The sequence below is a fragment of the Aureobasidium pullulans genome (genome assembly GCF_000721785.1).
Source record: "Aureobasidium pullulans EXF-150 unplaced genomic scaffold scaffold_4, whole genome shotgun sequence".
NCBI lineage: Eukaryota > Fungi > Ascomycota > Dothideomycetes > Dothideales > Saccotheciaceae > Aureobasidium > Aureobasidium pullulans.
In genome coordinates, this window is record NW_021941024.1 from 1,184,515 (window position 1) to 1,210,206 (window position 25,692).

Genomic DNA, 25,692 nt, shown 5'->3' on the forward strand with positions numbered 1-25,692 from the left:
CAAGTGATGGTGCTAGGAAGGAGCTATGCCTTTCCCTGTTTCTTACATTGGAATATGGCCTGCTCAAAGCCCGCCTGTCCGCTCGCTACTTTCCATCTGCCTTTTCGCCATCAATATAGTACTGTAACTCATCGACTGGCTTGGCCGTTGTTCTTCATGATACTACAGCTACTATCCGCTCAGGTATGTTGACTGAAATGCGTCCTATATTCAAAGTCCGGTCACCTTCCTATCGTCTCGCGATCACTCATCTCGGAGGTTTTATAGCTTCAGAGATGCAAAACACCTTTTGCCATACGCGTCCTTGGAGAGGCCTTGTCTTCCGAGAACAACTCCGGGTCGAAAACCATCTTACAATCCATCAATTACATGCGGGATGAACTCTTGGACACGAAGAGGCTGGTTGATTTGAATATCGATTGCTGATATTTGCAACTCAACAGTAAATCGTGCTCCTACACCCAAACATGGCACCCACCACGCCAAAAGTCAAGTCCACAGCTTCAAGCTCTCCGAAATCATCACCTAACTTTTCGTGGTCCAAGCGACATCGCCAGGTATTGCTGGTTCTTCAAAGGCGTGGAATGAAAGATGAAGAGATTGCTACCATATTCAATAAACTATTTGAGAAAGATCTTCGTAGAATTGGCCTGGATGGCCTGACAAGGTCAATCGTCCACTCACAGTTGTCCAAGCACTATCGAAGATCCTGTCGAGAATGGCAAGCGGTGGAAGCATGCGGAGAGGCTGAGCTCACTTGGGTATTGCAAGAGCTAAATTCTTTGGACGTCGTAAGCCCTTCAAGGAACCCATCGACATCTGTGTCTGTAGTCATTGAGAGACCAAGGCCACTTCCAAAAGTCGCTCTCCCAGTCACGGCGGAACGAAATGTGTTCATCAGATTCCCTGAAGACGTGGCCATCTCTGCCAACAGGACGAGAACAGTATACGGCCAACAGATCCCAATCATTCGGGCTACGGACCAAGATCTCATCATTAACGATCCCATCACTGCGGCAGAAGCTCATTCAGCAATCCCTAAGCTCCTGTATCGATTCTATGATGATAACAGCCAAGGAGTAAAGACTGAAGAAGGCTTTGTATCTGGTTACTACTTGGCTTCTACAATAGCGCCTCCTGCTCCGCCACCTTGCACAGACGACAGACTATTTTCCACGATCTTGAATCATCTCAACAGGTTCGAAATCAGTTCGGAGCTGATCAGCACGACATCGGATTTCTTCTTTGCGTTACGCTTAGCGGCAAAATCAAATGCAAATCCAAGGATCTCTATCATTCGTGGTAGCATGATGAATCCTCGGAAAACATATCACGCATGGCCATACCACCGAAGATTCATGAATGAGCGCATGTTCCTCAACGGAGCATACAGGAATCCGTCGAGTCATGAATACCTTGTCTGGGCCACGCTTCCTCATACAGCCATCCTGTTTGACTTCTCCTTTATAGACCTCGAACGCCATCTGATTAGCAACCCGTCGGTTGCAGCCATCTTCAGGATCAATGAGATGCGTGAGAGAAGGAGCAAGAAACGTCTACAACAGAGATTCAAGGATGACGACATTAGATTGAACCTTAGTATGGTTGAGGGTCTTGCTCAACTCATGTTATATTTCGGCATTAACGCGCTGGCCCCAGGGGCTGTCATCGCAAGTCTGACCTCCGAAATCATTCGTGGCTTCGGTATCAACCTCCAAAAGACAAGCCCAAAGCGATGGGAGATGTTAGCTGATGCGTTCGCATATGCTCTGTCTGATGATGGGACAAATGTGGCTAACCAACGACTAGTTGTGGCCAAGCAAGCCTTCCTTTCTGGAGTAAAGAATGGGATTGGCGAGCTCAATTGGCACCTGAGCGCCGAAAGACAAGCCAAGATGATGAGGAAGAGCGCCAGACTCGGTCTCGGTGGCGGACAGCCCATGATGGTCGAAGAAGCTACTACATCAAACGCGCAGCGGGTCGTCAAGAGCAACCATCAAGCTCCTGTAAGCAGCCAACAGAGTGCAATCAACCGCCGAAGAGTCGATGATTATGACAACGAGGACGAAGAGGCCGAGACCGACATCGAAGAGGAAGAAAACGACAAACAGGTTGACGGGCATACGAGCAATGAAGACAAAATCGATGAGGAGGCCATTAGCAACGGCATCCTCGACGGGACCGCTACTGCCGAAGAGATGGTCTACGAGGATGATACCGCTGGACATGAAATCGACCGAGACACGATCACCGTCGCAATACCCGAAGAAATCGGTGATGCCGAAGAAGACACAACGATGGAGGAAGAAGATGAGGCCAAGACGGACATCGAAGGGGATATCGGTTCGGACGCAGAGGATGAGATCGAAGTGGTGAGCTCGCGTCGAATCTCGCATCCAAGAGAAGTGACTTGTCGTAGCAAGAGGATCGGTGAGGACATCATCATTCTCGACGACAGCGATGATGAAGACTTCGTGATGGCCTGATGGAGGGCCGAAATTCGATCCTCATTAAGTCGGAGGACAATATGGAGACTATAATAGCAACTGGAACTAAGGATATCTGTACTTACATCTCTCTACTCGCAATCATTGTCTCTTTCCACAAGCAATCTCGCTACTGATCGAATATCGCTACTCACGACAAGTACTGTCTCTAATTCCAACTCGTCCGTGGATATACTCGAGTACCTGATGAACAAGCTTCACGAATTCATATCAAATATTCGATAGAATAGCAGTCCGTAGGAGATGCGCAGTATGATAGATCTAAGTCACCGAAGATAGATGCTTGCCTCGAAATAGAGTGGCAGAAAATTCTCGACGCTCGTACTCGAAGGAATATAGCCCTAATCAATATCAGTGTAACGCGAAAACTCAAGACAGGATCTCTGCTCAAAAACTCCCTAGAAACTGATGATTAGCAGCTGCCAATTCCGAAACACAAAATCGGCAAGTCAAGCACATCAAGGTGCAGCAAGAGTAGGAAGGTCAAGAACGACGAGCCTCTCAATGTGGAGCATCGGCCGGTTTCGGAGGGCAACTGACGTGACTACCCGCAAAAAGATCCCCAGACCCTTCCAACTGACTCACCAATTGCTTGGACGCCCTTGTTCTTTTGCTCAATCGAAACAGCTGCCCGTCTTTCTTTCTCCATTACACATCAATCACACATCAATCATGTCGTATCCTACCCTACACCTTCGCGCAGAGGTATACACACTCGACACCACTCCAATGGCTTAACAAGCAGCTAACCACCGTGTTTCTAGACCAAGCCGCTCGAGCACCGCTCAGCGCTGACTCCCACAACAGCCAAGGCATTGATGGATGAGGGATACCCCGTCAACATCGAACGCAGCAGCCTCAGCATCTTCCCCGACTCGGAATTCGAGAAGGTCGGCGCCAACATGGTGCCCGAGGGCAGCTGGACCGACGCTCCCTCCGAACACATCATTGTCGGCCTCAAGGAGCTCCCCGAAGAGACTTTCCCCCTCAAGCACACACATGTGCAGTTCGCACACTGCTACAAGGGTCAAGGTGGTTGGGACGACGTTCTCGCCCGTTTCCCTCGCGGTGGTGGTACCTTGTACGACCTTGAGTTCTTGCAAGATGAGCAGGGTCGTCGTGTGGCTGCCTTTGGCTTCCACGCTGGATTCGCCGGTGCTGCATTGGCTGTTCAAGCTTGGGCACACCAATTGGTCGAGGGTGCTGGCAAGCCCCTGGAGGGCGTCAAGCCCTTCGCCAACGAGGGCCTCCTAGTCGACGAGATCAAGAAGAGCATGGCAAAAGGCGAACAAAAGGTCGGCCGTAAGCCCAGAGCTTTGGTCATGGGCGCACTGGGCCGCTGCGGCAGAGGCGCCGTCGACCTCCTCCAAAAGGTCGGCGTGCCTGAGGAAAACATCATCAAGTGGGACATGGCCGAGACACAAAACCGCCCCGGCCCTTACCCAGAAATCCTCGCCAGCGACATCTTCGTCAACTGCATCTACCTCTCCCAACCCATCCCTCCCTTCATCGAGCCCGCCCAGCTCAACTCCGAAGACCGCAAACTCAGCGTCGTCTGCGATGTCAGCTGCGACACGACGAACCCTCACAACCCCATCCCCATCTACGACATCAACACCACTTTCGACAAGCCCACCGTCCCTGTCAACGTCACCACCGGCCCACCGCTGTGTGTCATTTCCATCGACCACTTGCCTTCGCTGCTGCCCCGTGAGGCTTCAGAAGCATTCAGCGATGCTCTGCTGCCCAGTTTGAGAACACTCAAGGACAGAAAGACCGAGAGAGTTTGGCAAGAGGCTGAGAAGCTGTTTGACGACAAGGTCAAGACCCTGCCTCAGGAGAAGCTGAAGGTCTAGATGATCTCCTGCTCCTTTGGAGGAGTGGAACGCACACTATTTTTGACTACCCGGAAATGAATAGATCGGTGACTTTGAGATGATGTAGTACAAAAGCAACAGCAATGGGTTATCACGTATACAGAAACAATCATTCTATGGGCCTGAGCAGTTTGCCGCCTTGTATTACCTTCTCTTTCTTGACGCTTGAATGAATACATGTACCTTCACCTTTCCTCTCGGGCGTGTCCAGTGAGAGCGTGTCGAATAGCCCACCTCTGTGGAAGACCGTAGCAGAACAAAAACATTGTGCATCTCTACAGTTTGTTTCTTTTTGAACAAAGTTGATAACTGGCAGCTGAATTTAAGGGTATCTCTCTGCTCTCAATAAAAGTACTGTACTTTCCCAACCTCCATGTTAACCTTCCTTTTCCCGAACGCCCGCTTTGATAAGAGACCAGAAAATGAACTGAGCCGACGCCGGATTGACATAAGAAATATACCGCCGAACTCAAGCAGTCTTGTTGTTGTTGTGGCTGCTAAGCTTGCCCGTTGCAGCAAGATAGATGACAACAATAAGGACAATGACAATAATGATGGCAATGCAGATACCCAAGCAGTACCACTTCTTTCTACGGGCAGATCTGGCCTTGGTAGTGGCCACATCGAGGTGCTCGTTTGCTTGAACCATATTCGTCTGCGTTTCTTCGGCCTTTTCCTCGATGTTCATAATCATGGGCTCTTGCTGCATGACGATTTCGTCAAGGTCCTGGAATAGCTGAGCCAATTCGGTCATGGTACGCTCAATTTGCTGGATAGCGTCGTGGCGCTGGCGAACGTTGGCCAAAGTGCTCTGAGCCTGGCCTCTGCGGTCCGAATTAATGAGCGCTTGTTGGAAGATTTGTGTATCGGCACCGGATTCGGTCGCCTGGATGATTTCTTGTTCGGTGGCATCAGGGTTGACGATGAGGTATTGGCGACGTTGCTGTTCTTGAACGTCCTTGCGGAACTGGGACTCGACGGTTTGGTAGTTGTTGATTGCTTTGCGAATGCGACGGTCGAGGGCGTTGACTTGAGCTTCGTTGCGAGGGTTCCTAGACTCAGGTCTGGACTTGATTCTCTTCACGCGGTCGGCGAGGCCACGGTAGGCAGTCATGATCTCGGAACCCATAGCGTCAATTTCCTTATTACTGGCGGTAGTGCCTGAGACAAACTGCCTATGAAGGCGTTGAAGGCCTTGAAGACGACCCTCCACATCATCAATAGCGCGACCAACTTCACGGCAGTCGTTCAGGATAGCGTTCGGATCGGCTGATTGACCAGCACCATAGGGGTCGGCGAATGGGTCGTTGAGTGGTTGCATTTCGACATCGTTTTGAGGTTCTGCGTAAAGTATTAGCAAGCTGTAACTCGAGTCATGTGTCTGCTCGACAGTGCTTCAATTGGAGGCTGCTGCCGCAATGCAAGAAGGTATTCAGACGGCAGCAGTGTCCACCAGGAATCGCTATCGACTGAGCTCTCAGTGAAGATGGCTTTTGGCCGTCGAAGTTCTTGCTTCGCGGCAGAGGCTTACGCGATGCGTGGGAAGCCATCGAGGACGGGGAGACAGCGTGTACGTACTGTATGTGGGAGGAGTATCGTAGCCCGAGTTGGTGCCGTATGGATTGCTTTGACCATAGCCACCTCCATTGCCATAGCTGTTGTACTGTCGCATGTCAGACTTGATATGACCCCAGGTCATTTCGACTTGTCTGTGCTTACTGCCATATTTGTTGATTATTTGTGAATATGATCGATGAGGAATGGGTATGTAGAAGACTTGGATGCACCAGGCGGGTGTGTGGATGATAAAGACAACAAGAGAAGAAGAAGCCGTGTTTCGTCTCAGACGAATAAACAGGCAGGAGCGGATGGTGAGATTGTAAATGAAAAGATGGCCAGGCAGGAACATTCAAGGAGATACCTAGCTGAAACACTAAAAAGCCACAGCCCCCTGAGAGAACCAACAAGGGCCCGTTGCCGTTTTTAGAACAAACTTAACCTTGATAACCCTTATCTTCCCCGCATCTTTGCCGCCCTCGAAAACACTCGAGTACCTGAAGTTTGTCACATGGAAATGCTCGACATCTTTCCAGAATCGGAACATATTCACTGCGATGAGTTTGATATTGACTAGAGGCCACGGGTGAGCGATACGTTGGAAAGGAACAGCCAAGCTTCAGCATCAGACGACTGTCGTACGAGTACTCCATCACTTGCATGTCCGAGCGAGCCAATACGAGCCATGTTAAGTCGCTGCCTGCGCCAGTCTATTGTCTCTATGCTTATGTACTCGTCATGTCGTGGCTAAGTATACGCGCCGCAGATGCGCAGTCACGTCTTGTCATCATCCTCGCATCCTTCCATGTCAGCCGCATCTTACCCCATTAAGCGCTGTCCTTTGCCGTTCCCCATCTCTTGGTCTCATCACCTCCAGACCAGTTCTTCTCGACATAGCCCAGTTCATGCTTGACCTTGGCCACCAGCTCTGAATCGCCCATGTTCTTACCCAGGTTATCACTGATCTTGATACACGGCCTGCCATCCGCCTCGAACAACTTGATGACAATGTTAAGTGGTACGCTCTTCTCGCCTGAGCTCTTCTTGCTGAAGTCGTTTGTGAAGAAGGTTCCCACGCCAAAGCTGGGTACCAACTTGACGGCTTGTGTCGCATGCATGTATTCAATGCAGCGGTCCACATTCAGCGAGTCGGAGAAGACGATGGTCTTGTGGGATGTGATGTTCTGCTCATCGTAGAAGTCGCGCATTCTCTTGATGAACTCGAATGGGCTACCAGAGTCTTGTCGGGTTCCTGTGTAGACTTCGGCGAAGCTCGGGTTCGGCTTGTCCAGACTGGGGTCGCGCGAGTGGCCTGGCGGTGCGGGTCTTTTGAAGGCTTTGAGGAAGTCGGGCGTGCCGAATGTGTCGGTGAGAGCAATGCTCAAGACTCCACGGCCGAAGGTGCCACTCCAGTACTGCAGGGCGGTCTCATTGGCCTTGGTGTAGTTGTCGGTGATAGCGGCAATGCCCATGAACCACTCATGAGCGACGGTTCCTACAGCAGGCACGTTGTACTTCATGGCCATGTGGACGTTGCTGGTGCCAGCCCACTTTCCAGGGAAACTGCGCTTTGTGGCTTCATCTTTCGCTTGACTCAAGCCCTGCATAACCATATCGTGAGTCTTATAGTCTCTTCTTCTTCTGCTGCCAAATTCTGAGAAAGAGCAGCCTGCCTCGAGCAGACGGAGACCCTTCTCATATGCCTTGTCGATCTGACCCTCGTGGTCCCAGTCTGTGTCGCAGAACTTGAAGTATGCCTCGGAAACGAGAGCAAGCAACGGAATCTCGTAGAGGATTGTGTCCAGCCAGCGGCCCTTTACGAAAAGAGAGATATCTCCCTCATCTGACTCGGTCTCGTTGTCGCTGGAGGAAGTTGGCTTGAAAGAGAGCTCGACTTGCTCCTCAGGGCGGAGTGAGAAGTCATGCAAGAACTCGAGGTACTCGGAGCTCAAGTAAGAGCAGTGCTGGCGCAGGTAATCGATCTCTTCGTCCGTAACGCGAATTTGGGCCAGCTTAGCGATTTGCTTTTGCAACCAGTGGTAGGCTTGTCGGTTGAGTTTGAGGTCGGCGGTACGGTTGGTGAATCTGTAAGTAACCTCTGCGTAGACCATCAGTACGTATCACTTCGATATACAGATAGGAAGGCGGGCATACCGATTTTGGGGAAGTACTTCAAGACGGCGCATTGCATAGTGAGCTTGTAAAGATCAGTGTCGAGCAACGAGCCGATGCCCTCAGGCAGCACTTCGACCGAAGCTACCATGATGAAGGAGTGCTATTGGAGAAACAAGTTGTAGAGGTGAGGAAAGTTAGGATGATCAGCCTGACGCTGAAGCACCGCGATGGATTTGTTGGAAAAGTGCCTTATGACACACCCCACATTCTTCTTCATGACGCATGCGAAATGTTTCAGAATTCGTCTCACGTCTCACACTTCTTGTCCTAAACTTTGTCATTCTCCCCCTTACATCACTTCATTTGAACATGAGCTGTAAGAGTCCACATTCGCCTTGGAAGCAAAACACCCTGCGGTCAGAGTTTCACCCTAAGCTGCCAACACCTCTTCGCTTCCCACCAGCAGATAGATCTTTCTGGGACATCCTGAATACCATCGCATGGGGACTACAGTCACAGCTCATACATGTTGATGATATTATGGAAAGAAGGTCAAAGACCAGGAAGCATAGACGTTGACAAGACGGATCAAAGAGCCCGTAACCGTAGACTAGATTTTCTGAACATGCTTCTATACAGTTACCGGAAATATGATGTAGTACTGTATGGGGACACATAGACCTTCTCAGCTTACAACCTGCTACCAGCAATGCGTCAGAGCAAGAGCCTCCCTATGTGCTAGAATGAGTGTTACAATTTCCCGGCTCAAGGCTTCGTTCTTCGTGCCAGAGCAAGAGCAAGTGAAGCAAGCAGTATATCCGCGCTAACTCCGAAGGCACTCGGGCCTTGATGACGCTACCCGCGTGGTTCGCGTGGTCACAAACAGCCTGAATTCGGGTGCTTGCTCAGATAACAATTATCCATTGCGCTTTTGCGACAGGAAGGCACGACCAGGCGCTTCACTTTCTTCTCAGTCTTTAGTGAACTGCTTCTTTTCCTCTCTCACCCTTTCATCCTCTTCTCATCTTGCAAGCGCAGCGTCTTGTTCCTTTCAATTCATCACCACACTCTTCACACATCCACAAACTCAAGATGGCTTCTTTCCTCCGCTGGTTTGTCCTGTTCATTGCGCTTCTCCTTTCTATATAGCTAATGCGCGTTCAGGTACGGTACCAAGCTGGCTCAGCGCCCTATGCTCACTCAGAGTGTCACCACTGCCGTAAGTTCTGAGAGATCGTGTCTGTAAAAGTTCAATGATTGACATCCAGGGCAGGTCCTCTTTGCGACCGGTGACACCATGGCCCAGCAGGGTGTCGAGCAGGTCGGCTTGAGAAACCACGATCTTGCTCGCAGTGGACGCATGGCACTCTACGGTGGAGGTATGTTTTCATTGACACTTTAGACACGACCACCCAACTGATTGACTCGACACAGCTGTCTTTGGTCCTCTTGCTACCACCTGGTTCGGCTTCCTCCAGCGCCGTGTCCGCATCCCCAGCTCTCCCAACATGGAGATCCTCGCTCGTGTTGGTCTTGACCAGGCCATCCTTGCCCCTACCAACTTGTTCGTCTTCCTTTCCTCCATGGCCATCATGGAGGGTTCAGATCCCTCAAAGAAGATTGAGTCGACCTACTGGAACGCCCTGTCCAAGAACTGGATGCTCTGGCCATTCGTTCAGGCTGTGAACTTCAAGTTCGTTCCCCTTCACCACAGAGTACTTGTCGTCAACGTCGTCTCGCTGGGTATGTCTTGCTTTTCTCCAAGTAACAATGACTTCGTGCTAACCAGAAACAGGCTGGAACTGCTACCTGTCCTACCTCAACTCCACTGGTTCTCCCATCCCCAAGGAGCTTCCTCCTTCATAGAGAGCGAACTGTCTCCAAGAGCGTAGCTTAGTGCTCCCGACCTCCCGGCTTGACGTCTTGAGAGGTTTCCTTCGATTACAGAAAAAAGATGGCAGTTACAATTTTGCTCATTCAAGGAGATTCGCCTTGATTTATACCTAGCTTTGCTGCGTCAAACAACAGACAATGTACATTAGCTTAGCGAGCGATGTTCTTCACGCTGTTATACCGGCACATATTGATGCCTTTTGCTCTTTTCTCACAATCTCATGCTTCATATAATATTACAAGTGATTTTGATACACCACTAGTCATAGAGAGGTCATCTATGCCTCCCTTGCCTTTGCCTTCTCCTCTTCCTCGGGCGTGCGAGTCTTGAGCTGAAGGGCATGGATACCACCCTCAGCAGCCAGCTCGTCTTTCAAAAGCGTGTACACCATTCTATGTCTTGCTGGTTGCATCTTTGATTTGAATGCATCCGAAACAATATTGACTCTGCAATGTGTGTCAGTCTAGGTCAGAACTAATGTAACAATTTGCTTTGGAGGTCGATCAAAGAGATGAGTCTTGATAGCACCTCAGCACGAACATCGCACCTTCGACTTACCTGAAATGTGTCTCCCTTGAAGTTACACCAACCATTGCCTTGTGATGAGCGTGCTTGTGCGAATCATTGAAGATTTCCAAAGACGTCGGTTGAAGTTCTTGTGTGACCTAGAAAGTTGTCAGACACCCTAGTCCGAACGATGTTGATTTGACATGTATACCTTTTGCTTGATGGCGTCTTCCATCGGTGTCATAGAGGTAGTCATGGTGGAGAACGGCCTTTTGGCTGCCGACAAAACAAACCGACGCAACATTCGATTCTGACTGCTTCGATTGTATGGTCAGCCTGGCTATCCTAACCGAGTATGCCGGAAAGCCTGTCCATCGATTCCACGTACCGAAGACTGCGCTGGCGGCGAATAGTGACAAGAAAGTCGATGGTCAATCTTTGGCCGGATTGATGACCAAGTTTGGCTAGATGGACATGTCATGCACGGACCTGTCTCGGTGTTATCTGCTTTAAGAACATCTACACGACCCTGACCTTTCTTTCCTTCACGGGAACACAACTCTCGCCGCCTTACCTCGTTGGCCATGAGTGGTCACTACTAACACCATTCCGATATCTCTGCCATCAAGACGAACATGCACGTTTCATCTGAACAACGACGATGGCTGTTCTTGTGCCTGCCATATACAAGCCCTATGCGTTGCCAACACTGGTCGCCTGGAACTGCTCTTTTAGCACTAGTGCAACAACAGGACCCCTCCAGCATGGAGTAACATTTGGTGGGGCAGCCGTCTTTCGTAGCAAGCTCTCCAAGCCAACCCGCCGTGCCTTATCGCCTACCCAATAACTTATTTGTCCAGGATTAGTGGTTGGCCCGGGTTAGAGTGATACGTAGAGCGGAAATTATATCTACGAGAGCTTCCCCCTCTCCTCTTCCTTTTCTCCATGTACCGCTCTCTCCTCCGTCTTTCTGCTCCTCTTTCTTTTCAGTTTCCAAGATACCCGGCTCCTAAGAAGCTTTTTACTGTTGTTGCGAAGAAAACTATGTCTGGTTTGCAGGTTGAGCTTACGGCACCTAATGGTGTCAAGTACACACAACCCACCGGTCTGTTCATTAACAATGAATGGGTCAAGTCTTCCAAGGGCAACAAGATTTCTAGCATAAACCCTAGGTAAGTCTGTTACTTTGTGTTTACGTTGCGGACTCGCGAAAGCCATGGTCATCGTGTCTTGGGGATCGAGTACCTAGAAGCATGAGGTTTGACAACAGAGCTGTTGCTTTGCTGCCGATCAAGTCTTCTCGGGCTGGAATCCCAATGACCGTTGATCTTGCCTCTCAAGACTACCTCAGTTCGAGACAACGGCTAACATGCAACCCACAGTGATGAGAGCGAGATTTGCTCAGTAGAAGCCGCCGAAGCCGAAGATATCGACAAAGCCGTTGCCGCAGCAAGAAAGGCATTTAAGGGAGAATGGAGAGACATTGCCAGCACAGAAAGAGGAGAACTCATGATCAAGTTGGCCAACTTGATTGAACAACACAAGGAGACCCTCGCAACGATTGAGACATGGGACAATGGTGAGCACGATCCGAACACTGCTTCAGACGACCAAGGCTGACAAGATGGACACAGGCAAGCCATACTCAGTGGCATTGAACGAGGACCTGGGTGAGGTCATCGGCACGCTCAAGTACTACGCCGGATACGCAGATAAGATCCACGGACAAGTCATCGACACCACACCTGCCAAGTTGGCTTACACAATTCGCGAGCCGATCGGTGTCTGCGCCCAGATCATTCCCTGGAACTACCCCCTCGCCATGGCAGCATGGAAGCTTGGTCCCGCTCTCGCCGCTGGAAACACCATCGTCCTCAAGCCCGCCGAGCAAACTCCCCTCGCTATCCTCTACCTCGCCAACTTGATCAAGGAGGCTGGTTTCCCTCCAGGTGTCGTCAACATTGTGAACGGCTATGGTCGTGAAGCTGGATCTGCTCTTGTGCAGCATATGGATGTCGACAAGGTTGCTTTCACCGGCTCCACCGCCACTGGTCGCGAGATCATGAAGATGGCCGCTGTCAACCTCAAGAACATCACCCTCGAGACTGGCGGCAAGTCTCCCCTCCTGGTCTTCGACGACGCAGACCTCGACCAAGCAGTCAAGTGGGCACACATCGGTATCATGTCGAACCAAGGCCAGATCTGCACAGCTACTTCTCGTATCCTGGTACAGGATGGCGTCTACGACAAGTTCATCTCGGCATTCAAGGAGCACTGCAAGGAGACCAGTGTAGTCGGCGATCCCTTCAAGGAGGAAACTTTCCAAGGCCCTCAAGTCACAAAGCAACAATACGAGCGCGTGTTATCCTACGTCGAGGCCGGCAAATCCGAGGGGGCCACGCTCATCTCTGGCGGCGAGCCTTGCAAGCAAGACGGCAAGGGCTTCTTCGTCAAGCCCACCATCTTCGCCGATGTCAAGGACAACATGAAGATTTACAAGGAGGAAGTTTTTGGTCCTTTCGTTGTCATTTCGTCCTTCAAGGATGAGCAGGAGGCTGTCGATAGAGCCAACAACACCACTTATGGTCTGGGTTCTGCTGTGTTTACGCAGGATATCACCAAGGCTCACCGTGTAGCGAGAAACATCGAGGCTGGTATGGTATGGATTAACTCGAGCAATGACTCGGACTTCCGTATCCCCTTCGGTGGTGTCAAGCAGAGTGGTATCGGCAGAGAGTTGGGTGAGGCTGGTCTTGAAGCCTACACAAACAAGAAGGCCATCCATGTCAACTTGGGCACCAAGCTGTAAAGAGTTAAATGGATGAAGAGCCATGTCGTTTTTACTTGTATGTAGCTATGATAGCTAAAACCACTGTCATGATCTAGTGGTACATGATCATCATTTGACAATCTTTGTGCTTCAACCTTCGACTTCAACATCTCTGCGCGGACCAGAGTCGAGATCGGGCATCCAGCCCTTTGGTCGTTCTCTGCCGCGGATGACTAGACCGTACAGGGCCTTTTCCACCTTCTCCACACTGGTCTGCATCACATCCATCTTCTTGTCCACGTCGCGAGCGAATGAGCTACCGAAGCCGACATTCAGGCCTTCCAGCTCTGAACGTAGCGAACGGAGGTCGGTCAAGACATCTCTGTGGTTACCAGGCTGAGAATCCACATCCATCTTATCCACCGAAGGAGCTTCATCGTTTGCTTCGACAGAAGGAAGTTTTCCATCCGTAGCCATAGTGGTGATGGAGAATCTCATCAGCTCACCAGTCATATCAAAGACACCGAGCAGGTAATCCTCGACGGTCAATTGTACCGGACCACCCTCTCCTCCCAGCGACCGTAGCTGCTCCACCGACTCTTCATATGTGAGCAGAGTTCCAGTGGTGAGGTAGTGCTGGAAGATTGCGGCTTCCATGTATTCTTGATTTCCACCGGTGATGTTGCGTGCATATCTCCATGCATTCAAGCCTTGCAGGTCGCCCGAGATGTTCTTGTAGCGCTCCTTGATGATATCGTAGTATTGCGCATTATTCTTGTTGACATGCGGAGGAAGCGGTTGTGCGAGTTTGCGAATCCTAATCCATCGCCATCAGCTCTCTTTGCTTGCTGAATTTTGGGTTTGTCGAAGCTTGGAGGGTATTGTCGCACCTTTGGAGGGTGAAGATACTACAAGAGCCAAATTTTTGTCAGCCACCAGTGGGCAATGACTTTTTATTTTTGTATGCGGCGTTCCTCACATCTTCTTTGATGCAGCGGTGATGTCTCGCGATGCTTTGATGGTGCGTTCGCGGCGGTCGTGGTGTTCGTCTAGTTCGGCGCGGAAGGTCTCGAACATGGGCAGGAAGGGTGATTGCTTCTCCTCGGTGGCCTCCATTGTGTCTGATCTCGGTCGCTTCTGGCCCATTGGTCGTGGTTCTTGGGTTTCTTTGTTAAAGCTGTTGCTGCTTCTTTTTGGAGAGCTTTGGTTATGTCACTATTCCATGTATTGAAGGCTTGGCATCGAGTGTTGCGATCCGTGTCCGCATTTGGTTCCAAACGTCGGCTGCTTTTTCTCTTCTCCCTACATCTTCAACTCATGATAATGCTGTTCAAAGGCACAATTGTAGTTGGGCTCAGTAAATACTCATCGGAACTCGCTCATGGCCAGTTTATCTCATCTCAAGACTGACGAAATACATCAGTGGTCACCTCAACAAAGTTGCCTGAGCATGAGAGTCCAGTCTGCCTCAACACAACACCATGCTTGTTCTCGATATACTAGAATGAAAGCTTCCCTTCAGGAACAAGTATGGCTTCTTGAGGGGGAACGGTTGAGAATATCACAACTTCAAGCGCGTTCTCTCGAATAAACAGAAGCTGGAAAGGTTTGACACGGCTTCTGAAGACGATACATATAATCTCCCCAAAACCTGGTTATGAGTGTCGAGACGGTGCTTGTTTTGAGCTTGGTACTCGACAGATCTTGGTAGGATTCCCATGGCAATCATGATCAACTGCCGAATCGAGATGTGCATGGAGAAAGGTCTCCAGCCACGCCACAAAACATCAAGGAATGTGCAGCCGGAACAAAGGTATTCTTCCACCTCTTCATCCTACAGCAGATCTAGATCGCACTGTAAACCTTTAAAGGTCTGCAAACGGAAAGAGCAATGCAACATGAATCGTCACCGACAAGTACAATGCCGTGTCTGGGTCCAAATACAAGAAGGCTTCAACGGGTCAGCTCGAGTCCACATTCTCATATTCAACTAACCTTTATACAATTCGTCTTCTACCTGACGCTTTAGCATCAATCATGCCTAGAGTCTCTGTCGGTAAGCCGGCTCCTGACTTCACCGCCACGGCGGTGATGGACGGCAAGCTCAAAGGTACGTGTCTGTCCAAATCTTATAGTACAGCGCAGTACTGACCGACATCCCAGAAATCTCCCTGAGCGCATACACTGGCGCCAATCACTGGGTCGCTCTTGTCTTCTTTCCAAAGGCCTGGTCATTCGTCTGTCCCACCGAGATCCGCGCATACAGCGAACGTCTTGAGGAGTTCCTCTACTCCCGCTCCTGTGCCGTTGTCTTCGCCTCGACTGACACAGAGCTGTGTCTTCGTGCTTGGAATCACACCAACGAAATGGAAGGAGGTCTCGGCGGAGTCCACGTACCCCTTATGAGCGACAGCAACCACAAGATCAGTCGCGACTATGGCGTCTTGCTCGAGGATGAAGGTGTCGCCGAGCGTGCTCTCTTCATCATCGATCCCAAGGGCAACATCAGAAACATCACCATCAGCGACGCAGATGTCGGACGAAGTGTTGACGAGACCCTACGGATCATCGATGCCCTTGCCTTCAAGGATGAGTTCGGTGAGGGGTGTCCTGTCAACTGGAAAAAAGGCGACGCCGGCCTTAAGATGGCCGAGCAGACCCGAGTCGACGGCCCTATCGAGATGAAGAAATCTTGGAGCGAGTGGGCTAGACCGAAGCTCCAACGTGCTTGGAGTGGTCAATCGCAGAGATCTATCGGTAGCGGCACTCTCAAAACAATGGGTCATTTCAAATCACTTTCCGAAACACCACCATCGCCGCTTTACTCGCCTACCAGCTCTGCTTTCGGCATCATGGAGAAGAACATGGAAGCTGCTATGGCTAACCACTCCATTGGTCTTGCTACTTAGTCTGTGATTCGTGTCTAGGATATTGGATATACATAATATAATTGAACAAGCTTTAGCATTCTGGAAGACTAGCCGTGAACAATTATCCTGTGCACCATGCGCCTCTATAAATGAATGATTAATCTCCATGTTTCATGCCCTGTAATGTATGTCGACTACTAGGTTCAAAAATCTTATTGCAATTGATGTCTCTTGGAAGTGACAGTAGAAATGCCAAGACTTTTGGTCATAAAGTCCACCTCACCACCTCCTATCCATGATCCACCACCAACAAACAAACCACAATCTAAGCATTCGAGACCTATACGGTCGGACTCAAGGCCCCCGGACTTGGACATCATGGCAAAATCAAAACCCACCGAAACCGACAATGTCAGCACAACGTCATGGACAACAAGATTATTCTCCAACACCCAACTGATCTTTTCGATCTCCATTCTCTTGCGCGCTGTCCTCCTCCTCTGGGGCGAATACCAAGACGCCCATTCACCTCTGAAATATACCGATATAGACTATCTAGTCTTCACCGATGCCTCTCGCTATGTCTACCATAACCAATCACCCTACCTCCGCGACACTTACCGTTATACACCCCTCCTAGCCTGGCTTCTATACCCCACAGCATGGGGAAACCGCTGGTTCTGTTTCGGAAAAGCCGTTTTCGCTGCCGGTGATATAGTAACCGGATACCTGATTTTCGACTTGTTGAAAAAGCAAGGCATGGAAAAGGCAAAGGCGATGGGGTTTTCGTGTATTTGGTTGTTGAATCCTATGGTTGCTAATATCAGCACTAGAGGGAGTTCGGAGGGGTTGGTGGCTGTTGTTGTGGTTGCTATGTTGTGGGCGGCGAGGTGTGGGTGGGTTAGATTGGCTGGGTGTTTGCTTGGATTGGGTGTGCATTTTAAGATTTATCCTTTCATTTATGCGGTTAGTCTGTTTTGGTGGATGGATAGGAGACAAGCTGGTTCGTGGGATGGCAGGGGTGGGTGGTTGGGTGGGTTGATCAACAGGAAGAGAGTGCAGTTGGCTATGTTCAGCTTTGTCACTTTCATGGGGTTGAATCTGCTTATGGTTAAGCTGTGAGTTGATTGGGAGATCATCGGAAGATTGCATCACTGACTTGTTTCTAGGTATGGTCCTGAGTTCATTCGACACAGCTATTCGTATCATCTCACTCGCATCGATCACCGCCACAACTTCTCGGTTTACAACACTCTACTCCATATGAAATCGGCTCTGGGCTCGTCATCAGGACTCGGCGTCGAGTCTCTTGCCTTCCTTCCTCAGATGTTCCTTTCTGTGGTTGCTATCCCTCTGCTTCTGGCAAAGAAGGATTTGGCAAGCACAATGCTGGCTCAAACGTTTGCTTTCGTCACATTCAACAAAGTCTGCACAAGTCAGGTAAGTGCTGCTCCATGATGTTTCTTGATAACTCCTTCTCTAACGAAGATAACAGTACTTCTTGTGGTACATGGTCTTCCTCCCATTCTACCTACCAGACTCATCACTTCTCCGCCAACCCAAGCGCGGGTACACCGCTCTTGCTCTTTGGGTGATTGGACAGGTGAGATTTTTCCTTGTGCACCCTCTGCCTTAATGATACTAACACATATCTCAGGCTCTGTGGCTGCATCAAGGATACGAGCTCGAATTCCTCGGCCACTCGACCTTTGTCCCAGGACTGTGGCTAGCCAGTATGGCTTTCTTCGGCATAAACTGCTGGATCCTGGGTATCGTGGTGTCTGACATCAACAACCAGCCCACCGATCCTACCGCCCTCCGAAACAAGAAAGCTGCATAAGCTCTCTCCCTTGTATATAGCATAATCTCTTTCCTCAAAAGCATTGCAGCATCTCTTTCATCCATCTTCGGCATCCTCAAGCACACCTTCATTATCCGCCTGCGTACTGACCCAATTCTCCAACATCTGGCTCCCTGCCGCTTGTCCGGTGGTAGGTTTCTTGACACCTTTGCGTTTAACGATCAAACACAATATGCGGCCGTAGATACTGAAACCCTCATATGCAGTCTTCATGCCCAACTTTTTCTTATCCTCGTCTTCTTCCGCTTCCGCATCCACATCTGTAATCTTGCTCTTTTTCTTTTTCCTCGGTGCTGGTTCGTCTTCTTCTTCCTCCTCTTCTTCATCTCCCGATTGCACAAAGATCGAATCCTCTTCCTCACGAGCACGCTTGCCACGCGTACTCGCACCAACTTCAGGAATATCTCCCATCCTCGTCTCCTCTGCATCTTCCTCGAGCAAAATCGCCGGCACCTCGTCCCCATCATCTTCAACCCGGATAGCAGTTTCGGACGTGTTGAAATAATTCGTCAATTTGCTGGTATTGCTCTGTAGCTTCGGTTTCGAGGAAAATGTTTTTTGTTTCGTGAGCATGGCGTGGGAGGTCGAGGTTTCGGTTAGGAAGATGGAGACCTCGAAGTCGTCTGTTGTGTTGACGATCAGTATTTGCGCGACTCATATCCACATCCACACATCTCTACCCGGGACACCAGAGGAAGTAGGGGCGACATACCTTGCACAACAACATCCCTGACCCCCCTCTTCTTCTTCCCACCCTTCTTCTTCGCATTCTCGTTTTCTTCGCGCAACTTCGGCAGCACAAGTGGCCGCACAGCTTCGATCACTCGCGGAAGGACTGGGTCGCGAGAGTTGAGGAGCCACGAGTTGGCTAGTGCCGGGTTGTCGAGGTAGATGCGGACTTCGAGGACCGAGTAGCGCGTTATGCGTAGGTAGCGGCGGATTGGAGCCATCACTTTGGCTGATTTGGTTGTGTGGAGTGGGATCGGTGTGGTTGGGTTGTCGCGTTTGACACTTTGGTCAGTCGCGATCATCAACATACGTCATCGGTAGAGAGCTTCAATGCCAGGGTCTTCCCCTCTTCACACCTTGATGAACACTTCAACTGGAACTCATCAGTGAACAATACTTAGAAACGTTGGTTTCGGTAGCTATCTGCTATAAGAGTAATGTATTCGTAATCTTGAATTCGATTGAATTGGTGGTGACGCCGGTACTATGCAGAGCCACCGATTTGGGCAATGTGATGAATGATTCCTCCATCCATCCGAAAAAGAAACATCCCAAACTCCGTGGCAATAATCCATCTCCAGGGCCCTTCGCCCATTGAAACTCCTCATATGAGCCCCTGATGTTTCTCCACTTTCGTATCTAGGACAAGTGGAATGCTCCTTGTCCTTCCTTGATTGCGACACTCAATTTGGCCCTGAGCACCTCTTGAGTGCTGTAGTTGGGCATCTTCAAGTAGTTGACACACGTCATGACACTGGGTAGGTAGTCGTCGGGTATCAGTGGAAGCTCGTTGGGCTTGCATACCACCGTGAACATGGGGGTCAACGATTTAAATCCTGTTTCGTAGTTAGCACTGTGGTCAATTCTGTGACTGTTCGAACGTGACTTACCTCCAATAGGAAGCTTAGGGCTACCAGTGACGAATTGCAAGAAATCGCGTCTCTCAGGCAGGGTGAACTCAGACATGGTCTGCAGAAGGTTCTTGACGCTTGCGCTGTCGAGGTTGAAACCGTGATCGGCCTTGATCGAATCCATAAGTGTTTCAAGGGACCAGTCTTCATCTGCGCGACCGAAGAGCATCACCAGCTCGTCAGGTGTGAATGCCTTGAGGGCCGAGTAGGGGAAGACTTGAGAGAAGCCAGCACTGAAAGCATCGACTTGCTTCTGCACACCACATCCGAGAGTAAAGTCGATGACCTTCTCGACATACAATTCGACGTTCTCGATAGTCACATCGATCTCAGATCCGTTGGGCTGGAGTTCGACTCCAGGGTAACCGGGCAGAGTAAAATCAAGACCAAGGTCCTCGATTGAGGCTTTCTCAATTCTAATATTCTTGATGGCCTGCGACTTCTGCTCAGCAGTGAGGTTGCCATCTTCTTGGATGGCCTGCTTTGCCCTGGCGCAGCGTACGAGTGGTCTCAACGAGTTGGCAAGGTCTCTGTCCACCGAAGCGACGGCACCCAGGGAGGGCTTAACAGCAGAGTTGCCAGCGCCAATGCGGAAGAAAGTGGGGTTGAAGGAAACGTCGATGATGCGCGAATCGAGCATTGATCGTGCAACAAATTTGCCCAACATCTTGAACAGATGAAGTACTCTCTTTCCATTCTCCTTATTCGATTGCTCATCACTCATGGGTGCAGGAAACAGACCGCGCATGCCAAAGGCATAGTCGTCACCAGCGATCGATTCATTCTCACGCCAGAGCTTGATTTTCTTCTTTGAGAACTCCCTCGACACAGTGGAATAGAACTCGAGGGTCGGGCCAAGACCAGTACCGACCTCTTCGAAGTACTCAACCTCAAGGATGCTTGGAGACGATCCATAAAGCTCCATGACCTTGATGGCAGATTCAAGAATTCTACTACGAGAAATTCGGACCTTTTGTCTCTGCAGACGACCGAGGAAAGGTCGCTCATCACGGTGGCGTCTTGACTCGGTCTCAGACTGGGCATTCTGCCACCTAGTCATAGATCTTGAGTAGCCGAACGAGGTTGACTGCAGGAAAAAGTGCCTGGTCTCGAAGGGGAATAAGAAGGGATAAAGACGAGCAAGATCTTCACTCCATGTAGGAAGGCAGTTACTAGCCACGATCAGGGGTTCTTCGAGCTGTCGGTTGAGCTTAGCTGTCAGTTTAGTGTTGACGAATTGGGCCAAGGGCTCCGAGCTCAACTTGATGTCGTTGCTTTGATCATCCGCAATGATGTCCTCCAGGTTTGCGTTCATGTCATGCAAAGTGCTCATCAAACGCAGGATAGCAGCGGTTGCAGGGTGCTGACTGAGTGAGGGTGGCAGTTCCGAAGTGGTTGCAGCGGGGACATCAGTTGATGTATGGAGCGTACTGGGCTCTGCAGGGGGAGGACCTGGTACACGTCTGAAAGAGATCTTGTGCAGCGTTGACCAGATGTTGCGGCTCGAGACCTCATCGGGATGTGTCTGATTGAAGTGCACAGCGCGGTAAATTGTAGTGTCGTTCGACAGTGGTTGGCCATCGACACTGAATTCAATGTGCCAATCCTGGGGGACAGGCTGAATTGCAGAAGCGTAAGAAGCAGGCCTCGACTGAGATTGAGAGGTAGGCGTAGAGAGCAGCTCCCGTGCCGCAGCAAGTTTGGCAGAAGCAGAAGCACGAGAAGTTGCTGATTGCTGTGAGCCTTGTAGCGGAGTACTGATGCGCGTGCCATCCTCCTTGCGAGCTGTCACCTTGCCACTGTTAGCGACCTCCAGGTTAACCGCCGAAGTGTCCTGGTCCGCATCTTCCATCTCTTGATCTTCGTCATCAAAGTCGTTTACGATGGCGTCGAGATCCTCATCGTCCTCTCCATCTTCGTCAGAAAGAGCGGCCTCGTCAGCACATTCCAGCTGTTGCTGGTCGTCTTCGGCCGCACCAGTATGTTCCTTCGGCGACGAAGTCTCACGCTCAGGAGAGTCTTTCTGCGAAACCTTACGCGAAGATCTACGTAGACGGCTGGTAGCATCACCACTGTTCTGTGGAGTGCTGTCGGGCCTTGAGGATCTCTTGTGAGCACGTTTGGAGGAAGAGCTTCTTAGATCGCTTCCGGGAGGAGTCGAAGCCCCTTCTGTGGCGTTTCCGTTTTCACGACCAACAGCTTCAGCAAGAGAATTGGCTAATGCATCGCGGCTACGCACAGTTCTCTCAGCAATACTGATACGGGGGCGAAGATAGTCATCAAGAGCTCTGAAGGTAGCAATGGCATGAATAGACACCATTATGTTCCTGTACGGGCGTGGAATTCCAGACTCGTCGTCAGCTGATAGCTTGATGCGTAGTTGTTTGGCAAGCATCGATGCTGCACCGCTTCTGCTGCTGTCGGATGGGTTTTGATGGACAGTGATCACCTCAAAGTGTTCCGTGCGGCTTAGCAGATCTTGGAGCTTGTGGACCAAGGCACTAAATGCAGTAGCCGGTGAGACCGCGCTGCCAGTGATTACCTTGGTCTGTCCGCTTTGCGACATGAAGGCATCCAAGAAGGCTGATCTCGCAGCTCTACCCGTGTGGCTGTCTGATGACTTGAAGATTTCGAGCAAAGTTGAGACGATATCTGAGGTCAGCAACTCGTAGCTCGTGATGGTCTCGGGAGTATCGCCGTCAAAGTGTTTGGCGAGACGTTTGAAGAGAGCGGGACCTTCCGCCAAGTTGTTGAAGGTGTAGCATTGGCGAAGGTCTTCTGCGAGTTGCTTGAGCTCAGTCAAAGCCCTTGATGCTTCACCAAGACCACCATCATTTTGGTAGGCCTCGACAAATTTGCGAGCACGAGATGTGATGACGTCTTGGACACTAGCAGTAGGGGGTGTGTGCAACTTTCTTGCTCCAGATTCTGACTCCGAGTCATCATCATCCTCATCGTCTTGATCTTCGTTATCTTCGTCGTGATCTCCGACCGACTCTTCATCCGGATAGTCGGGTTCGTCTGGCTCTTCGTTGTCTTCGTCGACTTGCTCTGGCCTCACGGGGAGCTCCGCGGAGAATGATGGTGCATCGACTTGGGGTGCTGAGCTGTTCTCGGTCTCGGTCTCAGTCGACTTAGCAGGGGCCAGCTCTCGCTGAGCAAGCTTCGTGACCTCGGCCATGACGCCTTCGCGATAGAATTGAGGACGGTAAATAGACTCCAAGCGCTTGAGGAGCAGCTCTGCAACTTGCAATGCGAATGTGACGAGCATTGGGTCCTCTTGTTGTGTAAGTATTGACGCAAGATGTGAAGCATAAGCGACGCCTGAAAGTGCTTCCTCAAGGACGCCAATGTCGAAGTTAGAAAGCATCTTAAGCTGGGCAGTAAGCACTTTCTGTCTGACACTCAGGTTGACAGTGCTGGTGTAAGCATGCATCAAGGTTGGGAACAGTATCACAGCAAAACGGCGAACTTCAGGCTGGCATTCTTGCAGCAATTCGAGACGGTTGTCATTCGGCGACCTGCGAGCACGAGTGCCCATAGAGACATTTCCTGGGCCGGTGTTGCCTGCGTCAGTAAGGTCGTTGATGAACATGAGGTTGTCTGGTGAAACGCTGGGAAGGATCTCGCAGACAACGTTCAGAGTCTCAAAGATCTGGTCGCGTGGTGTACGGATGAGAGCTTGCATAATGATGTTCTTATCAATCTTCATGGCAACATCGTCATTGCTGGCAGGGGGCGAGACTCCAGTTAGAATCTGATAAAGAGTATCGACAACGTTCATGCGTAGCAGCTCAACAGCCAAGCGTGGGCTGGCTCTTGCGGTGATGGACAAGACGCGCAAGAACTGAGTATGAATGTTGGGTCCAATCATGGTTGTTGTACCAGGAAGGAGCAGTCTCAAGACGGCCTTGAGCAGGTCGGCACTGACTAGCTCTTCAAGCTTGGACTCTTGGTATCTGAAGCTCTCTACAATTCTGGAGACACAAAGGGAGCCCTGCTCAACGACCCGTTGATCACTACTCGATAGGACGATGAGAAGGGTAGGCATGACATCGCGGACAGTGGAGAACGAGTCTTCGGCAAGGTTTCTGCAACAGTTTGCGGCAGTAGTGACGGCGCTTCTCTGGGTGCTGGTGGCGAAGAATTCGAGGTAGGTCAGGCAAGCGCTGAGGCCACCTTCGCGAACAATAGAGGCAGGGAACTCTACCGAGATTTTTTCCAGTGTGCTGAGTGCTTGCTCAGCGACATCGATGTATTGTATTTCGATGAGCTTCTGGCAAAGAACAGGTACGGCACCACCATAGACGACGCTTGCAGTAGCCTGGGGAAGAGCTTCCATCAAGTTTGCGATACATCTGCAAGCCAAGAGCATCATCTCGGGGTTCTCTTCGCCTGTGAAGTCGTTCGGTTGCATCAGATCGACCAACTCCTTAACGAACGAGTCCGGCGAAAAGTGACCAGCAAGGTTGTCTTCGTTGGAGACGAGCAGAATTTCTGAGAGCTCGGTGAGAGCGATCATCTGCACCGAAGGATCGTCCTTTGCACGGAGGTTCTCCAAAATGCCTCGCAAACGTGTGGTCATACCCGACATCATACCAGTAAGGGCGCGAAGGGTACTTGATAAGCCTGGGGGCATACCGCGGCCGAGGAAGGCACCAGAGAAAGGGTCGTCGTCCGGGTCGCCATCTCCAGAGTATCCGTGTGCAGCGGCGGCGGCGGCCTCGTCCTCATCTCCCTCGTCGTCATCGTCATCCTCCTGATCGTCTTCGTCGTCTTCTTCATCAACGGGCATACGTGGTGGTTCGGGTTCGGGCTCGGGCTCGACACGGCTCGATGAGGCGTCTTGGGCCTTCTTGTGTGAGGACTTCTTTGAAGGCTTGCGCGACGATGAGGACTGAGCAGATTGGGCAGCTGAAGATAAGTCAGCAAAGTGGTAGAGTAGGGGAGATGAAAAATAAAGCGGACCTTGGTTAGTGCTCTTTCTGCGGCTCGACTTGCGTTTGCTTGTGGAGGCATGCTCATCAGGCGATGTGGGAGATAGCTTGGACCTGTTCACGGCAGAACGAGAGAGATCATCTTCATCGTGGCTGGACGAAGACATGTTCTTAGGGCGCTTGGATGGCTGAGTCGAGGCAGAGGTAGGTTCGGCAAGACGAGCTCTCTTAGATCGGCGGGGTGGGGCGGTGTCGGGAGATGCAGGTGGGGGTGGGTCGTCCTGGGCCTGCTTGCGCTTGCGGGAGGAGGTAGTGGTTGATGAAGGGCGAGGTAGAGAAGAGTTTGAAGTTGTATCGGCGGCGGTAGGGATGGTAGGAGAGGCGGAGGCGGCAAGTCTCGCTGCAGAGCGAGTTACTCTAGGAGGCATGTGAGCGGCAGTCGGCCCAAAGGTCTTGTGTCATGGATGAGGGAAGGCAAAGCAGAGGTTGTAACATGGAGATGTTATAATGAAGGAAGGAAGGAGATGTTTGTGAGTGGGAGTGGTAAATTTGGGTGGGTTGGCTGACCTTGAGGCGGTGGCACTTGATGAATGTTCGACGAAGAATGGCTCATGCTCCATGGGTTAGAGCTGTGAAAGCGGCGCCATAAGCGAGGGAAGGAGCAAAGCAACGTCTGTCAGGTGCACGCGTTTGTCTGTCTTCACTCTCGTCCTTTACTCAGACAAGGCTTGCGACTGTAGCGGTATGGTATAGCAGTATATCAAGAGTCAAGGTTGACAGAAGGCTACTGCCAGTACGAAGACAGAGCAGGCGTATCAGGGCCCGTTCGATAGACGTGCCGAGCCTCGCATCTCCGGCCCTGAGACAGCCATGCCCATCCTCCAATCATGCCATCCTGACAAGTTGCACCACTCTACCTGATACATTGCAGCTTCTGTAGGTCACGTTGCCCCCGATATCCAATGATCCATGCCATCTCTTTCTTCTGCCTCTTTATATCGCTGCCTGTTCTCCTTCTGCTGTTTCAAACCATCTCTTATCCCCGACTCAGCCATGTCGTCACAGTCAACGTCTCAAAAAGCTCGGGCTCCAACCTTGAAAGTCTGATGGCGCGGTCATAGACAATATCACTGCGACTCGCTTTTATTCTCCCTGCT

At 50.8% G+C, this 25,692-nt stretch overlaps 12 protein-coding genes across 12 annotated transcripts; 6 read left to right on the top strand and 6 right to left on the bottom strand.

Moving 5' to 3' along the window:
• Positions 1 to 467: 467 nt before the first annotated feature.
• M438DRAFT_403776 (uncharacterized protein) lies at positions 468 to 2,533 on the top strand (the record flags this gene model as incomplete). Its single annotated transcript, XM_029909676.1, has 1 exon — positions 468 to 2,533. The coding sequence occupies one exon, from the start codon at positions 468 to 470 to the stop codon at positions 2,484 to 2,486; it is 2,019 nt and encodes a 672-aa protein (XP_029763437.1). The 3' UTR covers positions 2,487 to 2,533.
• A 646-nt stretch (positions 2,534 to 3,179) lies between these two features.
• Positions 3,180 to 4,363, top strand: M438DRAFT_353266 (uncharacterized protein; the record flags this gene model as incomplete). Its single annotated transcript, XM_029906858.1, has 2 exons — positions 3,180 to 3,212; positions 3,272 to 4,363. The coding sequence occupies 2 exons, from the start codon at positions 3,180 to 3,182 to the stop codon at positions 4,361 to 4,363; spliced, it is 1,125 nt and encodes a 374-aa protein (XP_029763438.1).
• A 490-nt stretch (positions 4,364 to 4,853) lies between these two features.
• Positions 4,854 to 6,109, bottom strand: M438DRAFT_333032 (t-SNARE; the record flags this gene model as incomplete). The annotated part of the gene is made up of 3 exons (XM_029903562.1): positions 4,854 to 5,725; positions 5,963 to 6,047; positions 6,104 to 6,109. The coding sequence occupies 3 exons, from the start codon at positions 6,107 to 6,109 to the stop codon at positions 4,854 to 4,856; spliced, it is 963 nt and encodes a 320-aa protein (XP_029763439.1).
• A 388-nt stretch (positions 6,110 to 6,497) lies between these two features.
• On the bottom strand, positions 6,498 to 8,273 carry M438DRAFT_292302 (nicotinate phosphoribosyltransferase). The gene is made up of 2 exons (XM_029901779.1): positions 8,096 to 8,273; positions 6,498 to 8,039 (listed from the first exon to the last, which is right to left on the bottom strand). The coding sequence occupies exons 1-2, from the start codon at positions 8,202 to 8,204 to the stop codon at positions 6,769 to 6,771; spliced, it is 1,380 nt and encodes a 459-aa protein (XP_029763440.1). The 5' UTR covers positions 8,205 to 8,273; the 3' UTR covers positions 6,498 to 6,768.
• An 875-nt stretch (positions 8,274 to 9,148) lies between these two features.
• On the top strand, positions 9,149 to 9,922 carry M438DRAFT_333034 (putative integral membrane protein, Mpv17/PMP22 family; the record flags this gene model as incomplete). Its single annotated transcript, XM_029903563.1, has 5 exons — positions 9,149 to 9,168; positions 9,221 to 9,275; positions 9,330 to 9,435; positions 9,491 to 9,799; positions 9,852 to 9,922. 5 exons carry the CDS (start codon positions 9,149 to 9,151, stop codon positions 9,920 to 9,922), a joined length of 561 nt encoding a protein of 186 aa, XP_029763441.1.
• A 305-nt stretch (positions 9,923 to 10,227) lies between these two features.
• Positions 10,228 to 10,713, bottom strand: M438DRAFT_353270 (bola-like protein; the record flags this gene model as incomplete). The annotated part of the gene is made up of 3 exons (XM_029906859.1): positions 10,228 to 10,396; positions 10,509 to 10,615; positions 10,669 to 10,713. The coding sequence occupies 3 exons, from the start codon at positions 10,711 to 10,713 to the stop codon at positions 10,228 to 10,230; spliced, it is 321 nt and encodes a 106-aa protein (XP_029763442.1).
• A 1,111-nt stretch (positions 10,714 to 11,824) lies between these two features.
• M438DRAFT_165776 (aldehyde dehydrogenase-like protein) lies at positions 11,825 to 13,322 on the top strand. Its single transcript, XM_029899076.1, has 2 exons — positions 11,825 to 12,036; positions 12,092 to 13,322. Exons 1-2 carry the CDS (start codon positions 11,967 to 11,969, stop codon positions 13,264 to 13,266), a joined length of 1,245 nt encoding a protein of 414 aa, XP_029763443.1. The 5' UTR covers positions 11,825 to 11,966; the 3' UTR covers positions 13,267 to 13,322.
• A 55-nt stretch (positions 13,323 to 13,377) lies between these two features.
• M438DRAFT_372783 (Translin) lies at positions 13,378 to 14,343 on the bottom strand (the record flags this gene model as incomplete). Its single annotated transcript, XM_029908370.1, has 2 exons — positions 13,378 to 14,044; positions 14,207 to 14,343. The coding sequence occupies 2 exons, from the start codon at positions 14,341 to 14,343 to the stop codon at positions 13,378 to 13,380; spliced, it is 804 nt and encodes a 267-aa protein (XP_029763444.1).
• A 906-nt stretch (positions 14,344 to 15,249) lies between these two features.
• M438DRAFT_268347 (thioredoxin-like protein) lies at positions 15,250 to 16,136 on the top strand (the record flags this gene model as incomplete). Its single annotated transcript, XM_029900246.1, has 2 exons — positions 15,250 to 15,337; positions 15,391 to 16,136. Coding segments are annotated over 2 exons (834 nt in total), but the record flags the coding sequence as incomplete, so codon positions are not given.
• A 273-nt stretch (positions 16,137 to 16,409) lies between these two features.
• Positions 16,410 to 18,049, top strand: M438DRAFT_314332 (uncharacterized protein). The gene is made up of 4 exons (XM_029902604.1): positions 16,410 to 17,215; positions 17,267 to 17,537; positions 17,593 to 17,700; positions 17,755 to 18,049. Exons 1-4 carry the CDS (start codon positions 16,476 to 16,478, stop codon positions 17,935 to 17,937), a joined length of 1,302 nt encoding a protein of 433 aa, XP_029763446.1. The 5' UTR covers positions 16,410 to 16,475; the 3' UTR covers positions 17,938 to 18,049.
• Positions 17,752 to 18,936, bottom strand: M438DRAFT_343625 (uncharacterized protein). The gene is made up of 2 exons (XM_029905021.1): positions 18,671 to 18,936; positions 17,752 to 18,581 (listed from the first exon to the last, which is right to left on the bottom strand). The coding sequence occupies exons 1-2, from the start codon at positions 18,906 to 18,908 to the stop codon at positions 17,995 to 17,997; spliced, it is 825 nt and encodes a 274-aa protein (XP_029763447.1). The 5' UTR covers positions 18,909 to 18,936; the 3' UTR covers positions 17,752 to 17,994.
• A 137-nt stretch (positions 18,937 to 19,073) lies between these two features.
• Positions 19,074 to 25,379, bottom strand: M438DRAFT_314337 (uncharacterized protein). Its single transcript, XM_029902605.1, has 4 exons — positions 25,103 to 25,379; positions 24,567 to 24,952; positions 19,578 to 24,512; positions 19,074 to 19,523 (listed from the first exon to the last, which is right to left on the bottom strand). Exons 1-4 carry the CDS (start codon positions 25,153 to 25,155, stop codon positions 19,327 to 19,329), a joined length of 5,571 nt encoding a protein of 1,856 aa, XP_029763448.1. The 5' UTR covers positions 25,156 to 25,379; the 3' UTR covers positions 19,074 to 19,326.
• Positions 25,380 to 25,692: the final 313 nt, after the last annotated feature.

Excerpts from the sequence above, each read along its gene's own strand:
- M438DRAFT_292302 (XM_029901779.1), bottom strand. The coding sequence starts at position 8,204 with ATGGTAGCTTCGGTCGAAGTGCTGCCTGAGGGCATCGGCTCGTTGCTC. Across the intron at positions 8,040-8,095 it reads GAAGTACTTCCCCAAAATCG|AGGTTACTTACAGATTCACC; the intron begins GTATGCCCGCCT and ends TGGTCTACGCAG.
- M438DRAFT_165776 (XM_029899076.1), top strand. The coding sequence starts at position 11,967 with ATGATCAAGTTGGCCAACTTGATTGAACAACACAAGGAGACCCTCGCA. Across the intron at positions 12,037-12,091 it reads GATTGAGACATGGGACAATG|GCAAGCCATACTCAGTGGCA; the intron begins GTGAGCACGATC and ends AGATGGACACAG.
- M438DRAFT_314332 (XM_029902604.1), top strand. The coding sequence starts at position 16,476 with ATGGCAAAATCAAAACCCACCGAAACCGACAATGTCAGCACAACGTCA. Across the intron at positions 17,216-17,266 it reads AATCTGCTTATGGTTAAGCT|GTATGGTCCTGAGTTCATTC; the intron begins GTGAGTTGATTG and ends ACTTGTTTCTAG. Across the intron at positions 17,701-17,754 it reads CTCTTTGGGTGATTGGACAG|GCTCTGTGGCTGCATCAAGG; the intron begins GTGAGATTTTTC and ends CACATATCTCAG.
- M438DRAFT_343625 (XM_029905021.1), bottom strand. The coding sequence starts at position 18,908 with ATGGCTCCAATCCGCCGCTACCTACGCATAACGCGCTACTCGGTCCTC. Across the intron at positions 18,582-18,670 it reads CAGGGATGTTGTTGTGCAAG|ACGACTTCGAGGTCTCCATC; the intron begins GTATGTCGCCCC and ends TCAACACAACAG.
- M438DRAFT_314337 (XM_029902605.1), bottom strand. The coding sequence starts at position 25,155 with ATGGAGCATGAGCCATTCTTCGTCGAACATTCATCAAGTGCCACCGCC. Across the intron at positions 24,953-25,102 it reads TCAAGTGCCACCGCCTCAAG|AGTAACTCGCTCTGCAGCGA; the intron begins GTCAGCCAACCC and ends CATGCCTCCTAG. Across the intron at positions 24,513-24,566 it reads CAGAAAGAGCACTAACCAAG|CTGCCCAATCTGCTCAGTCC; the intron begins GTCCGCTTTATT and ends ACTTATCTTCAG.